Source organism: Bombina bombina, chromosome 6 (genome assembly GCF_027579735.1).
Source record: "Bombina bombina isolate aBomBom1 chromosome 6, aBomBom1.pri, whole genome shotgun sequence".
Classification (NCBI taxonomy): Eukaryota; Metazoa; Chordata; class Amphibia; order Anura; family Bombinatoridae; genus Bombina; species Bombina bombina.
This window is the reverse complement of record NC_069504.1, coordinates 593,601,177-593,616,688: the sequence shown is the minus strand read 5'-3', so window position 1 is coordinate 593,616,688 and position 15,512 is coordinate 593,601,177. Positions and strand designations below refer to the sequence as shown.

General features: G+C 40.6%; 1 protein-coding gene across 1 annotated transcript in view; it reads right to left on the bottom strand.

The window, feature by feature from the left end:
- Nucleotides 1–15,512, bottom strand: part of LOC128664529 (dual oxidase 2-like) — a 95,189-nt gene that overhangs the window by 73,687 nt on the left and 5,990 nt on the right. The window contains exons 4-6 of the mRNA XM_053719349.1: nucleotides 13,303–13,467; nucleotides 8,584–8,771; nucleotides 7,967–8,168 (exon numbers count right to left, since the gene is read on the bottom strand). Coding sequence (XP_053575324.1) covers nucleotides 7,967–8,168; nucleotides 8,584–8,771; nucleotides 13,303–13,467 — 555 coding nt within the window. The remainder of the gene's footprint in view (nucleotides 1–7,966; nucleotides 8,169–8,583; nucleotides 8,772–13,302; nucleotides 13,468–15,512) is intronic.

Sequence of the window (15,512 nt, the reverse complement as noted above, 5' to 3'; positions counted from 1 at the left end):
GCGGGCCATGAGTGAGAGCCAGTGGAGGGCCCTGAGGGTTGATTGCTTGGGGGGTTGAGGCCCATGCGAGGATGAGCACGGGCTGGGGAGGATTGGTGCATTTTGGGGGGGGGGAGTCGGTAACGGCCCTAGGTAAGGGGTCAGTAACGGGCCCTAGGTAAGGGGTCGGTAACGGGCCCTAGGTAAGCAAGCAGGGGAGTTTTGGTACTAAAGGGACAAGCCTGGCGGCCTGGGGATAAAGGCCTTAGGGGTTGGGGGGCACGTGGGTGATTGTAAGGGCCTGCAGGGGTTGCTTATTGAAAAAATCTGTTCCCCCCCTTATCTCTTCCCCCCCTTTCCTCTCTTCTTTCTTTTTCCCCTCCCCTTCTCCCTCTCTTTTCTCCCCCCTTGCCTCTGTACGATAGGGCCGCTGGGCATACATCTGACCGAGGACATCAAAGAGAAAATATGGAAACGAGAGTTTCTGGAAATATTTTCTCTGCTTCCTTTGGAGCAGTTTGTTGAAATAAAAGAGGATACCAAAGGAGAACAGGGTAAGAAAGTGGAGGAGGAACGCAAGAAGAGATACAGGAAGTTGCCGAAGACATTCGGGAATTGGTCCAGGGTCTTTTGTATATTGGCAAGCGTAGTGATGGAAAAGTTCCCAGAGCAAGGTTCTGCGCTGTTCTGTTACTTTGATGAAATCTCTGCAGCTTATCGGACCTATGGCGGTATGACATGGTGGCGGTGCAATGAGCAGTTTCGACGAAGGATAGCGGTGAGGCAGGACATGAGGTGGGATGACCGCGATATGGGGATCTGACTGGAGATGATGACACCACTCCACGGTGGGCAGTCCTTTCGTGGGCCTGGGGGAGCAGGAACGGCGGGAAGTGGGTCCGCGGCAGCAACGGCCCTCAGAAAAGGCTTGTGCTTCCAGTTCAACGATGGGCAGTGCAGATTTGGGGGAGCTGTAAGTATAAGCACGAGTGTTCAGGGTGTGGGGACTCCCATGCCTACGCAAAATGCTTTAAGAGAGGGAGGTTCCCGGCCAGGTCAGGGGAGGTGGGTACACAGGGCCAGGACGCCAGTGAAGCTCAAAAGGATGGTGCCGTGGTTAAAATGGTACGCTAGGGGAAGGTGAGGGAGAGAGGACGCAGAACTGTTGCTGATGGGTTTCAGCTCGGGTTTCTGGATCCCGTTCATGGAGGGCAGGGGATTTAGGGCCCATGGGAATTTGAAATTGGCCAGGGAATTTCTGGAGGTAGTTAGGAGTGAATTGGGGAAAGAGGTTGCATTGGGCAGGATGGTGGGCCCATTCAGGATGGTGGGCCCTTTGGGCGTGGTTCCTAAGAAGGTCCCTAAGCAGTTTAGAATGATTCACCACCTGTACTACCTGAAGGAGGCCTCGGTGAATGACGGGATTGACCCGGAGGTGGCTGCGGTTCGGTATGCGTCCTTTGATAGGGCAGTTGAATTGGTGCGAGCAGCAGGGGCTGGGGCAAAAATGGCGAAGGTTGATATGGAGGCGGCTTTTAGGCTGTTACCGGTGCATCCGAGGTGTCACCATCTACTGGGGTGTTTCATTGATGAGTCTTACTTTGTGGATCTGTGTTTGCCGATGGGTTGTTCCATTTCGTGCTCCTATTTTGAGAAATTTAGTTGTTTTGTGGAGTGGGTTGTTAGGCAAACAGCTGGGGTGGACTCGGTGGTCCACTACCTGGATGATTTCCTTTTTGTTGGCCCGGAAGGATCGGCAGATTGTGAGATTTTGATGAAGGCTTTCTTGCAGGTGGTGGATCAATTTGGAATTCCGGTAGCAGCGGATAAGACGGAGGGGCCTTCCAACTGTCTGAGTTTTTTGGGCATTCAGATTGATACAATTCAGATGGAGTGCCGATTGCCAGAGGACAAGGTGGTGGACTTGTTGGCGGCGATTGAGGGGGCAATGGGGAAGCAGAAGCTAAAGTTAAAAGAATTGCAATCACTAATTGGAAAGTTTTAACTTTGCGTGCAAAATCATTCCAGTGGGAAGGATCTTTTCAAGAAAATTATAATTAGCGACGGCGGGGGTGAAGGAGCCATCGCACATAATCCATTTGAGAAAGGAGCTGAAGGAGGATTTGGAGGTGTGGAAAAGGTTTTTGACTGAATTCAATGGGAAGGCCTTGATGCAGGAGATGGCGGTGGCAGGGTCCGGGTTAAACTTGTATACGGATGCGGCAGGGGCATATTTAAAAAGGGTAGGTGGTGTGTGGGGCAGTGGCAGGAAGAGTGGCACAAAGAAGGGTTAACAAAAAATCTCATGTTCCTGGAGTTATTTCCGTTGGTTGTGGCATAGGAGGTTTGGCCGCATCTCTTAGCAGATAAAAGGGTCATTTTTCATACTGATAACATGGGAGTAGTTTCAGCAGTTAACCGCCTGTCTGCCTCATCGAGGCCTGTAATTCACTTGTTACTTTTATTTGTGTTTCACTGTTTACAATGCAATGTATCATTTCGGGCAGTGCATGTACCTGGTAAGGAGAACAATGTTGCTGACGTTCTTTCCTGTTTGCAGTGGGATCGGTCTCGGGAGCTGGTGCCGGAAGCCGAGGAGGAAGGGGACCAGTGTCCAGAATCATTGTGAAGGAGAGCATTCGCAACCGACTGAATTTGGTGAAGGGGGCAGTGACGCAGGTATGGTCATTGTGGTTCCAATTCTTGCAAGGGCTTGCAGAGGCGCACACTTCTGAGGGCAGAGCTAAGGCAATTCTAGACTGGATGATGGAATGGCAGAGGGTGAAGGTCTCTCATTCCATGGTCAAGAAGTGATTAGCGGCATTTCAGCTGATGGGGTGGGAGGATGTATTGAAAACATTTATGGTCAAACTGGCTGCGAGAAGTTTGTGTAAGGGGAGGGGGGTGCCGGATGGCAGAAGACCTGTAGTATATTCTGTTTTGTTGCGCATAGTTGAGAAATTGCGGGGGGTTTGCTCGTCGGATTTTGAATGTAAACTGTTTAGATTAGCTTTTGTGATGGCCTTTTTTGGGGCCTTTCGGGTTTCTGAGCTGGTGGGTTTGAATAGGCGGGACGAAGGGGGATTGCAAATGGCTGATGTAACTGGGGAAGAAGAAGTGTTGACAATATGGTTAAGACGGTCCAAGACGGACCAGGTGGGGAGGTGTTGTCAGATATCCCTGAGAGCAATGGGGGGTGTTTGCTGCCCGATGCAAATCTTTTTAGAATATTTGGGGGTTAGGCCACAGTTGGAGGGGCCTCTTTTTATACAACTTCGTTGTCCCGTTTTCAATTTCAGGCAGTTTTTAAGAAGTGTGTGAGTTTATCAGGTTTAGAGCCTAAAGAATTTGGGACACACTCATTCAGGATAAGGGCAGCTATGGAGGCTCAAGCCTTAGGGGTGGGGGTTGCAGGGATTAAGAGGATTGGGAGATAGGTTTCTAACAGTTATTTGTCTTTTGTTAGGCCAACCTTAATATAATACGTTGATGTGTTTGTTGTTTTGTTTACGCAGGTCCAGTTAATTGTTGGTTGATGGTCCATTCATACATTTACTGGGCACGGAAGGCAGCGGCGGTTAAGGAGCATGGGGCTCAGATGGGGTGGTCACCGGAGGAGGTCTGCATCCGCTGGCTCGGGTTCAGAGGCATGAGGTGGGACCAGTTGCTGTTTAGAGTGATAGAATATGTGAGGCTTTATTGCCCGCCGGACATACTGTTTATTCATATTGGGGGGAATGATTTAGGCTTTATGCCCCAGAAAGAGCTGGTGGACGCAATGAAGAGGGATATTGAGAGGCTGATGGAACTTTTTCCGGGAATGGTTATTTTATGGTCGGAAATTGAACCACGTTTGGCATGGAGGGCGGCTTGGGACATAAAAAAGCTGGATGTGTCTCGAAGGAAAGTTAACAGGATGATGAGTGCTTTTGTTAAAAAGCGGGGTGGGTTGTTCTTACGGCATGTAGAATTCGAAGGGGACTCTGGTAGATGTTTTTTCCTTTGAGACAGGGTTCATTTAAACAAAGTGGGTCTGCATTTGTTTAATTTTAATATAAAAGAAGGGGTTTCAAAGGCCTTGGGTTTGGTTGGCGGGGCACGGCGTTAATGCCTTTGCCTGTGGCGGAGTGCTTGCCCAGGGGGATAGCAGTTATGGGTACCTCCTGAAGGCAGGAGTGAATGGGATGGGAATATGATGGTAATGGAGTTATGTTACTGCTATGGGCAAGCTCTGTTGGGTTTGAGGATTTAAGTATGTGTGTTATATGTTATATTAATAAAAGCTGCGGCCTTTGTACCCAATGTTTGTGTTGTGTTTTCATTTTAGATAAGTTCCTAGTGGAGGGGTCAACGGAGCCCTGGAGGAGGAATTAGGACATAGGGGCGTTTGACCCCAGCCTAGGACCAATAGGAGTAAGAGAGGTGGGTCTGGAGTGTCAGGTATTTAGGAGGGGGGGGGGTGGCCCAGAAAAGAGTGCCAAATCTCTTTGCAAGGTCCGTGGGGGAAGAAGCTCCCTCCCTCCCTGTAGAAGTATTTGTCATGTCGCAGTTAGCTGGCGGAGTGCTTGCCCGGGGGGATAGCAGTTATGGGTACCTCCTGAAGGCAGGAGTGAATGGGATGGGAATATGATGGTAATGGAGTTATGTTACTGCTATGGGCAAGCTCTGTTGGGTTTGAGGATTTAAGTATGTGTGTTATATGTTAAATTAATAAAAGCTGCGGCCTTTGTAACCCATGTTTGTGTTGTGTTTTCATTTTAAATAAGTTCCTAGTGGAGGGGTCAACGGAGCCCTGGAGGAGGAATTAGGACATAGGGGCGTTTGACCCTAGCCTAGGACCAATAGGAGTAAGAGAGGTGGGTCTGGAGTGTCAGGTATTTAGGAGGGGGGGTTACTAGAAAAGAGTGCCAAATCTCTTTGCAAGGTCCGTGGGGGAAGAAGCTCCCTCCCTCCTTGTAGAAGTATTTGTCGCAGTTAGCTGGTGGAGTGCTTGCCCGGGGGGATAGCAGTTATGGGTACCTCCTGAAGGCAGAAGTGAATGGGATGGGAATATGATGGTAATGGAGTTATGTTACTGCTATGGGCAAGCTCTGTTGGGTTTGAGGATTTAAGTATGTGTGTTATATGTTATATTAATAAAAGCTGTGACCTTTGTACCCCATGTTTGTGTTGTGTTTTCATTTTAGATAAGTTCCTAGTGGAGGGGTCAACTGAGCCCTGGAGGAGGAATTAGGACATAGGGGCGTTTGACCCCAGCCTAGGACCAATAGGAGTAAGAGAGGTGGGTCTGGAGTGTCAGGTATTTAGGAGGGGGGGGGGGTGGCCCAGAAAAGAGTGCCAAATCTCTTTGCAAGGTCCGTGGGGGAAGAAGCTCCCTCCCTCCCTGTAGAAGTATTTGTCATGTCGCAGTTAGCTGGCGGAGTGCTTGCCCGGGGGGATAGCAGTTATGGGTACCTCCTGAAGGCAGGAGTGAATGAGATGGGAATATGATGGTAATGGAGTTATGTTACTCCTATGGGCAAGCTCTGTTGGGTTTGAGGATTTAAGTATGTGTGTTATATGTTATATTAATAAAAGCTGCGGCCTTTGTACCCCATGTTTGTGTTGTGTTTTCATTTTAGATAAGTTCCTAGTGGAGGGGTCAACGGAGCCCTGGTGGAGGGGTCAACGGAGCCCTGGAGGAGGAATTAGGACGTAGGGGCATTTGACCCCAGCCTAGGACCAATAGGAGTAAGAGAGGTGGGTCTGGAGTGTCAGGTATTTAGGAGGGGGGGTGGCCCAGAAAAGAGTGCCAAATCTCTTTGCAAGGTCCGTGGGGGAAGAATCTCCCTCCCTCCCTGTAGAAGTATTTGTCATGTCGCAGTTTGCTAGCGGAGTGCTTGCCCGGGGGGATAGCAGTTATGGGTACCTCCTGAAGGCAGGAGTGAATGGGATGGGAATATGATGGTAATGGAGTTATGTTACTGCTATGGGCAAGCTCTGTTGGGTTTGTGGATTTAAGTATGTGTGTTATATGTTATATTAATAAAAGCTGCGGCCTTTGTACCCCATGTTTGTGTTGTGTTTTCATTTTAGATAAGTTCCTAGTGGAGGGGTCAATGCATTCCATAAGGCATGTGGAACATTAGAAAAAGGCTTGTGGTTAGCAAAAGAGCAGTTAATTGTGGAAAAGGAGAGTTATAATTCATGAGATTAGTATAGAGGGTATGGTGAATATTTAGCTATGAGCTTAGATGTAAGGGGATCTGTGTTAGTGTAGACAAAGGATTTAGAGAATTAATTTGCATTGTAAAACATCTGCTGCACAATAATTTGTGAGAGGGATCCATTTTGGAAGTGAAATGTAAAATGAATTGGATTTATGACTGCAAGAGAGAAAAAAATCAATCCCTAAGGAAATATAATAGTCAAACAGAGAGGTGAGAAAAGTATTTGGCATTCGTAGACAAAGTTGATATGATGGATGATAAAGAATGAAATGTTTGCTTAATGGTATGAACCAAATGGGAGAGCACATAATTACCTTATTGTGAAAGAAATCTATATGAGAGTATGGTTTCCTCCATAGTATTTCAGAAGAATAGCGAGTGTACTTGTTTTAAACGAGTGTGGAGTGATGTGCAACCCATGAAAGGAAATATTAAAAAGAGTAGAGCATGATGTGAGTTTGAAAACTACTTTGATTGGATGGCATGGAGATTGAATTAAGTGAATTTTTGAGGACTTTCTGAAGAAGCAGGGTCAGGAGTTTGTAGATGGTGATACTAGTAAGGTTAAGTAGAAAAATCAAATACATAACAAAGATTAAAGGAAACAAGCTGAACAAATTGTGTAAAGTAATTAATCTATTTTGAAATAGACCAAAGGAGATGATTAAATAGGAGGCAGTAGGGGAAGCAAGTTTAGCAGTCATCCAGGATTAAAGGGATACTGAACCCACTTTTTTTCTTTTATGATTCAGATAGAGCATGTAATTTTAAGCAACTTTCTATTTTACTCCTATTATCCATTTTTCTTTCTTCGCTTGGTATCTTTATTTGAAAATTCAGGAATGTAAGCTTACGAGCCAGCCCATCTTCAGTTTAGCGCCTGGGTAGCGCTTGCTAATTGGTAGCTACATGTAGCCATCAATCAGCAAGCGCTATCCAGGGTGCTGAACAAAAATGGATCGGTTCCTATGCTTACATTCCTGATTTTTCAAATAAAGATACCAAGAGAATGAAGAAAAAATGATAATAAAAGTAAATTAGAAAGATGCTTAAAATTGCATGCTGAATCATTAAAGAAAAAATGGGTTCAGTATCCCTTTAAGGTTGATATGTTAGGAAATAGAAAATGAGGAATTTATACAGTAAATTAGAAAAAATGTAAAGATGTGCTATGGATTACAGATAGAGTGAGAGACAGAAAATAAAACATTGTAAAAAAAAATGAAAATGAAAGGCAGTGTGAAGGAAGGCACTTTAGAAATCCAGTAAAAGCCCTACTCTACTTCCTTGTCTATCTCCAGGTTTGATATTGTGACTAAAATGAAGATCACCGTTTATAATTCATTCCAGATGGCACAGGAAGTGTGTAAGGGCATTTAGCTAATACAAAAGGTTTTTTGTTGTACTATTTTGTTTTTGGAAATTTACAAACTAACACAAAAATACTGTACAATTAAGTATCATTTGAATGTTTTTGTGTGAGCAATCTGAGATCACAAACTTTTTTTATAGCTATAGAATAATTTAAAACTTCTGATTTGTCCTTGGACTGCTACAAATTTAATAAAATGATGCAGTGCTTGTTTATGCAAAACAATAACATTTACACTAGTGTTTAACTTTTTGTTATAAGACATTTACAAGAAAACAGTTACAGCAATTTACTGGTATTAAATATTAATGAACAATGCAAACTAATTCCATGCATTTCACTGTTGTCATCTGTTACACATGTAAAATACAAAACAAGGTGGAATATACAGTACGTTATAACTCACCATACAGTCCTCTGTCTCCTCTTTCTCCAGTGGAGGGGTTGGGTAGTTGCCACATGGGCAAACTTTTGTTTGCATATTTAGGGAAGAGATCATCAGATCCAGAAGCCAACTTTCCACCAGAGAAATGTCTCAATGCATCACTCCAAGAGTGAGAGGATCCATATATTGAACTGCCATCAATCCAAGTAGTTACTGAGTTAATCTGGAAGTACATGGTGAAGAACATAAATTCATTTTTGATCATCAAAAAAAAACTATCTGTGTGCAAAATAATAAAAAACAACAACTAATATTTAAAAGTAAATGGTCCCTTAAATCGTTATAATTTTGTAAAGATAGATATTTCATTATTATTATTAATAATAACATGATGATTGTGATGATGGTGATTATTATTATTAGTAGTATTACTTATTATTATTATGATTATTATTATTATCAGTATCATTATAGTAAAGCAGACATTGCTGGTCATTGCCAAATATGAGACCATGGGAAACAACTGGTTAATGTTAATAATTACATACATCCTGTGACGTATATCTTGTATATGGAATTAACATTCAAATCAAGTTGACAATTACGATGCTGTAGTTATTATTATATAGATTTTTTACCTGATCTCTTGGGTTATTGGGGCTTCTCCCTGTCTCTGGAAACCATTTGCTTCTCTGGAAAGGTAGAACCATATTGCTTGCGTTCTTATTGTTGAAAACAGAATCTCCGGCAGGTATTGGAATGTTTAAAAATTCAGCTGGGCAGGCTGGCATTTCAGTTGATGATATTTCAGATAGCACATGATAGCCTGGGGAATAGTAAAATAGAAATATAGAAAGCAAAACGCGTTGGGTGAAAATACAGTATCTTATATGAAATCTCTTAATATAAATATCAGTATAATTGATGCTTGTGTCATATTTGTGGTACCAATACATGTGCCTTGTTTTGAAGTGACCTGGTTAACAGTGCTACTGTACTAACTGTTCTGTTCTCAATGGATGAATTTAGATTAGTCATTTCAACCTAGGGTTCAGTATATTCTTAAATTATAGGACTCAGATGAAGGCATTGCAGAATTAGGACTGAGTGTAAAGTGCAAATTGTTTATGATACCTTTATTTAAACATCATATTGATAAGCTTTTAGTAAAAACAATTTAATATATATATATAAAAAAATTCATGGTGTTGCCACTTATATGATTATGTCAAACTGAAGCTATATTAATGTTCAAAAGTATAAAAATAAATAAATAAAAAAATGAAAACTACTTATCCAGACTAGGGTGTATATTTACTAAGCAGCGGATGCTGCTTTTTCTGCTTGAACCTTCCGGCTCGCTGGAAACAGAAGTTAAGAAGAAGTGGTCTTAAAACCAGATACGATCAGGATGATTGACACCCCTGCTAGCGGCCAATTTGCTGCGTATGTGCAGGGGGCGGCATTGCATAAGCATTTCACCAGAAATGCTTGTGCAATGATAAACGCTAGAAGCAATTCAGAAATCCAGCACTTCAATCCTTAATAGGGTGCATACTGCAGTAGGATTACTGCAAAAATCCTCAAAGTAATGTGAAACAAAAAGTAGCAGACGCACCACAAAGTCCTTATGCAGAGGTTCTCTTTATTGTCACAAACTGGGAGCCAGAAAAGCAGAACAACGTTTCGGGCTACAAACCCTTATTCATGTTCATAACTTGTACATCACACATAATCACCTTAAATACCTACAACCAGGTAAAACCACACCTTTTTAATTTAACCCTTTACAAGGCACAAAGAAGGCCTGTCATACTGACCTCTAGTGGTTCATACCTGAAAATACATATTTTGCACCACATTTATTTAAAAACATTTTTTTTAAAAAAATACAAAGTTAAAAAAGCATTTAACAGATGTCATAGCAAGATATTATATACAGAATTCAAAAAGCAGAGAAACAATGATTATCACATAATTCTTAGTATTATTACACCTCTTAAAGGAACACACTCAAATCCAATTCTCTATTCATTCCATTGGGAGCCAATGTGTTTAACTTATTGATCCAGAAAGCCTCACGTTTTTGTAACAATAATTCCCTATTACCACCACGCCTAGGGCTTTGTACAAAATCTATAATTTGAAAGCGCAGTTGTGCAATTGTGTGGTTACAGCTCAAAAAATGATAGGCTACTGGTGCATTTAAATTATTGGTCCTTATGTTAGATTTATGCTGTATAATTCTATCTCTGACCCGCTGGGTCGTTTCACCTATATAAATTAACCCACACGGACACTTAATTAAGTATATTACAAAGTTTGCATTACAATTAAAGTAGCCCCTAATCCTGAATTTCTGACCCGTTTGGGGATGTATAAAAAGATCACCTTTTATCATATTGTTGCAATTTGAACAATTCAGGCAAGGGAAGCAACCATTATTTTCTGATGTAATAAAGCCTTGTTTAGATTTCTTATTTGACCCAACATCAGCTTTAATTAATTTATCCCTAAGACTGGGTAATCTAGTATAGGCTGACATAGGAGGCTGTTGGAATGCTGCAACCTCTGGATTACATTCCTTCAAAACATTCCAATGTTTACGAACTATTTTTTGTATTGCTGCACTGTTAGCACTGTATTCTGAGACAAAAACCAATCTATTAGGGTCCTTTTTCTTTTTGACATCTGTCATATTGACCCTACTCTTTGGTATCTGTAAAACTTTTCTCAAAGTTGTCTGTATCATATCATAAGGATACCCACGCTCTATAAATCTTACACCCATTTCTTCTAACCTTTGCAGGGCCAATTTTTCATCTTTAACAATACGTTTAACCCTAAGCATTTGACTATATGGTAGTGACTGGATTAGAGAAGGGGCATGGGCACTAGAAAAGTGTAGAAGGCTATTCCTGTCTGTTTGTTTCCTATATAAATCTGTCTTTAGACATGAACCATCCTTATAGACTTTAGTGTCCAAAAAATTAATAGATTCTTCACTCCAAGATAGGGTAAACTTAATACATCTAGAAGCCATATTGAGATCGGCAACAAACTGCTGAAGGGAGCCAACGTCGCCCCACCAAATGCCAAATATGTCATCTATGTAGCGCCACCAGGTATTTTGTATAGTCTGGATATTGTGAGTCTGTACACTGCTATACCCCATTCTAGTGGATTAGATTCTATTAGGTTAATGATGGCTAGAAGTAATAAATTTACAGTTATGCAGCAACAATTTATTATTGAACTGATGGAGATTGTGTTATACTGTAATTACTTCTTGTTTGAAGACTCTTATTTTGTACAGAAGCAGGGTACTGCTATGGGGTCCAGCGTCGCCCCTACCTATGCCAACATTTTTATGAGTGTATTCGAAGAGAAGTTTGTCTATGAGAACAATTTATTTCATCTGTGTGGCGCCACCTGGTGGCGCTACATAGATGACATATTTGGCATTTGGTGGGGCGACGTTGGCTCCCTTCAGCAGTTTGTTGCAGATCTCAATATGGCTTCTAGATGTTTTAAGTTTACCCTATCTTGGAGTGAAGAATCTATTAATTTTTTGGACACTAAAGTCTATAAGGATGGTTCATGTCTAAAGACAGATTTATATAGGAAACAAACAGACAGGAATAGCCTTCTACACTTTTCTAGTGCCCATGCCCCTTCTCTAATCCAGTCACTACCATATAGTCAAATGCTTAGGGTTAAACGTATTGTTAAAGATGAAAAATTGGCCCTGCAAAGGTTAGAAGAAATGGGTGTAAGATTTATAGAGCGTGGGTATCCTTATGATATGATACAGACAACTTTGAGAAAAGTTTTACAGATACCAAAGAGTAGGGTCAATATGACAGATGTCAAAAAGAAAAAGGACCCTAATAGATTGGTTTTTGTCTCAGAATACAGTGCTAACAGTGCAGCAATACAAAAAATAGTTCGTAAACATTGGAATGTTTTGAAGGAATGTAATCCAGAGGTTGCAGCATTCCAACAGCCTCCTATGTCAGCCTATACTAGATTACCCAGTCTTAGGGATAAATTAATTAAAGCTGATGTTGGGTCAAATAAGAAATCTAAACAAGGCTTTATTACATCAGAAAATAATGGTTGCTTCCCTTGCCTGAATTGTTCAAATTGCAACAATATGATAAAAGGTGATCTTTTTATACATCCCCAAACGGGTCAGAAATTCAGGATTAGGGGCTACTTTAATTGTAATGCAAACTTTGTAATATACTTAATTAAGTGTCCGTGTGGGTTAATTTATATAGGTGAAACGACCCAGCGGGTCAGAGATAGAATTATACAGCATAAATCTAACATAAGGACCAATAATTTAAATGCACCAGTAGCCTATCATTTTTTGAGCTGTAACCACACAATTGCACAACTGCGCTTTCAAATTATAGATTTTGTACAAAGCCCTAGGCGTGGTGGTAATAGGGAATTATTGTTACAAAAACGTGAGGCTTTCTGGATCAATAAGTTAAACACATTGGCTCCCAATGGAATGAATAGAGAATTGGATTTGAGTGTGTTCCTTTAAGAGGTGTAATAATACTAAGAATTATGTGATAATCATTGTTTCTCTGCTTTTTGAATTCTGTATATAATATCTTGCTATGACATCTGTTAAATGCTTTTTTAACTTTGTATTTTTTTAAAAAAAATGTTTTTAAATAAATGTGGTGCAAAATATGTATTTTCAGGTATGAACCACTAGAGGTCAGTATGACAGGCCTTCTTTGTGCCTTGTAAAGGGTTAAATTAAAAAGGTGTGGTTTTACCTGGTTGTAGGTATTTAAGGTGATTATGTGTGATGTACAAGTTATGAACATGAATAAGGGTTTGTAGCCCGAAACGTTGTTCTGCTTTTCTGGCTCCCAGTTTGTGACAATAAAGAGAACCTCTGCATAAGGACTTTGTGGTGCGTCTGCTACTTTTTGTTTCGCAATGATAAACGCTGTCTGTATTTAGCAATGTCGGGCAAACATGATTCGCTAAAGCCAATCATGTCTGTCCGCCATTTGATTAAATCGGCCCCAATGTATTATTAACACTCATCTGACTTTTAATATGATTACTCTCCAGTGTTGAAAATGATCTTTTCCTTTAAGGATTGTACTGTTTAAAGGAGTGACACCATTTAACATTCACAACACAATGTATTTCAGTGGAAATATAGAGAGGATGGTCTGTTGGGGGGGGGGGGGGCTAAAAAAAAACTCTACATAGGGGCTCCCTAGAGTGTTTGCATCAAATAAATAGCACTGCATTCTAATACACCACTGAAAATAGTATATTTACATTTTTATAATTTATTTTTTGTAGTAACATTCACTAACCAAAAAATAATGCCAATACAGTTAAATTCCTTGGAGATTCTGAACCTGATTCTCCTTTCATAACCACATCACTTAATATCCGTGGGTTTGGCAACTGTGGTTCCTCAGCAACTTGATAAACTCCATCAGCATAAGTGGCTGGGATGAGACGCAAGAACTTAGAACCTGTGAAGCAGAGAAAAAGTTTTGACATATTACTACCATTGGAATTGAAATAACACAACTGTCTTTTAAATTGACTAAATGACATAAACTTAATTACTACTTTGCCTAAAAAAGATTGTAGTAGATAAAAAAAAATTAACCCCTTAATGACCGTGATGTACCCTATATGTCATTGGTCGTTAAGGGTTTGTCTGGCTGTAACTACGATGGTGTTGCAGCGAGCAGTAAGACCGTGCTTTTAGACACTCCCTCCCTCCTGCAGGCTTGTTAAAATAGTGAGGTGTTGCCACTGACGGAGAGACTGCGCTATTAAAAAACTCACCCCCATAGAAAGGCCACCAACGTAAGGGCATGTCACTGGTCATTAAGGGGTTAAGATGTGCAGTAAAATAGATGTTTATATTTATAATTCTCCTGGCTATGGGCTTGATTGCAAGTGGCGCTCCAACTGTTCAAGAGTGATATTAGGGTTTTTGACCGCATTGGTAATAATGTACGGATTACAAGTTGAAAATAAATGCGATCGCGTGAGTGCAATAGCATTTTACGCTAGTTAGTTTAGCGCGATTGAAACCCTTGCTTAAAAGGTAGTTAATTTAAAAAAAGTTGCACTAAACACAATATAAATATACTGTAATAAACTGTAAATTACAGTTACACTGACAAACACTATCGGATTAAAATTATTCATATAAATATTTAAAAAAAAGTTATATGAGAAGGTGTGACTGGAAAGGGCTATATAATCCCTTAATAATAATAATAAAATAATCACTTTATTACCTATTCTCCAGTTTTGCATTACCAACACGGTTATTTCAATATACTTCTTACCTTTGAGATTACCTTGTATCAAACCCTTTGCAGACTGCCCCCTTATTTCAGTTCTGTTGACCGACTTACATTTTAGGCAATCAGTGCTGACTCCTAGGTAATTTCACGGGCGTGAGCACAATGTTATCATTAAAATATAACTTTTAATAACGATCAAAAAAAATATTAAAATCCGTAGGAGACGGATAACACAAACAACATATAGTGTTAAAAACGGGATAGATGGATACCTACAAACAACAACCTAAAGAGTGATGATATCACTGGTAATTAAATACTGGGATGAATATAGGGCCCCCTAATATTATATATGCGCATATATTAGTCTATTAAGTGGACACTGTCCAAACATGTGAAAGTGGTAAATACCCCAATAGGGGGTGCCTGCCTATATATAGACCCTGAGTTACTGGCCTAATCCAAATGTGGAACAATTTTCACATAAACGGATATGTAAAACTGTATGTACAATACAACCACTAAAATAGAGGGTCGCTGCCTTCAATACACAATCCCTATGTGTGAAATATGTTCCACATAGATCTGTTAACTTAGCCTAATTAAAATACTAATCACTTGGTACTACTTGCTTTCGGCTTTTCCCTTAAATATTATTTAGTGTTATATTAGTATTGTACATGTGTGTGAAATTTGTGCCACACTCGGATAAGGCTAACTATACTGGGTTTGTCTCTGTGTATATCTCTCTGGCCTGTTTGCTTTATATGTAATAAGGACTGTGTCCCCTCTATTTTAGTGATTGTATTGTACATACAGTTTTACATATCCATTAGTGTGAAAATTGTTCCACTTTCGGATTAGGTCAGTAACTCAGGGTCTATATATATATATATGCACACCCTATTGGGGTATTTACCCCTTTCACATGTTTGGACAGTGTCAACTTAATAGACTAATATATGCGCATATATAATATTAGGGGGCCCTATATTCATCACAGTATTTAACTACCAGTAATATCATCACTCTTTGGGTTGTTGTTTGTAGGTATCCATCTGTGCCGTTTTTAACACTATATGTTGTTTGTGTTATCCGTCTCCTACGGAATTTTATATTTTTTTTATCGTTATTAAAAGTTATATTTTAATGATAGGGGTCCCTACCTCCCCGTACTCTCTATAAGTGAGTGCTGCTATAGGTGCTTCTTTTCCATTTATATTCAATCATTACCTTTGGCACTCAGCACCCTC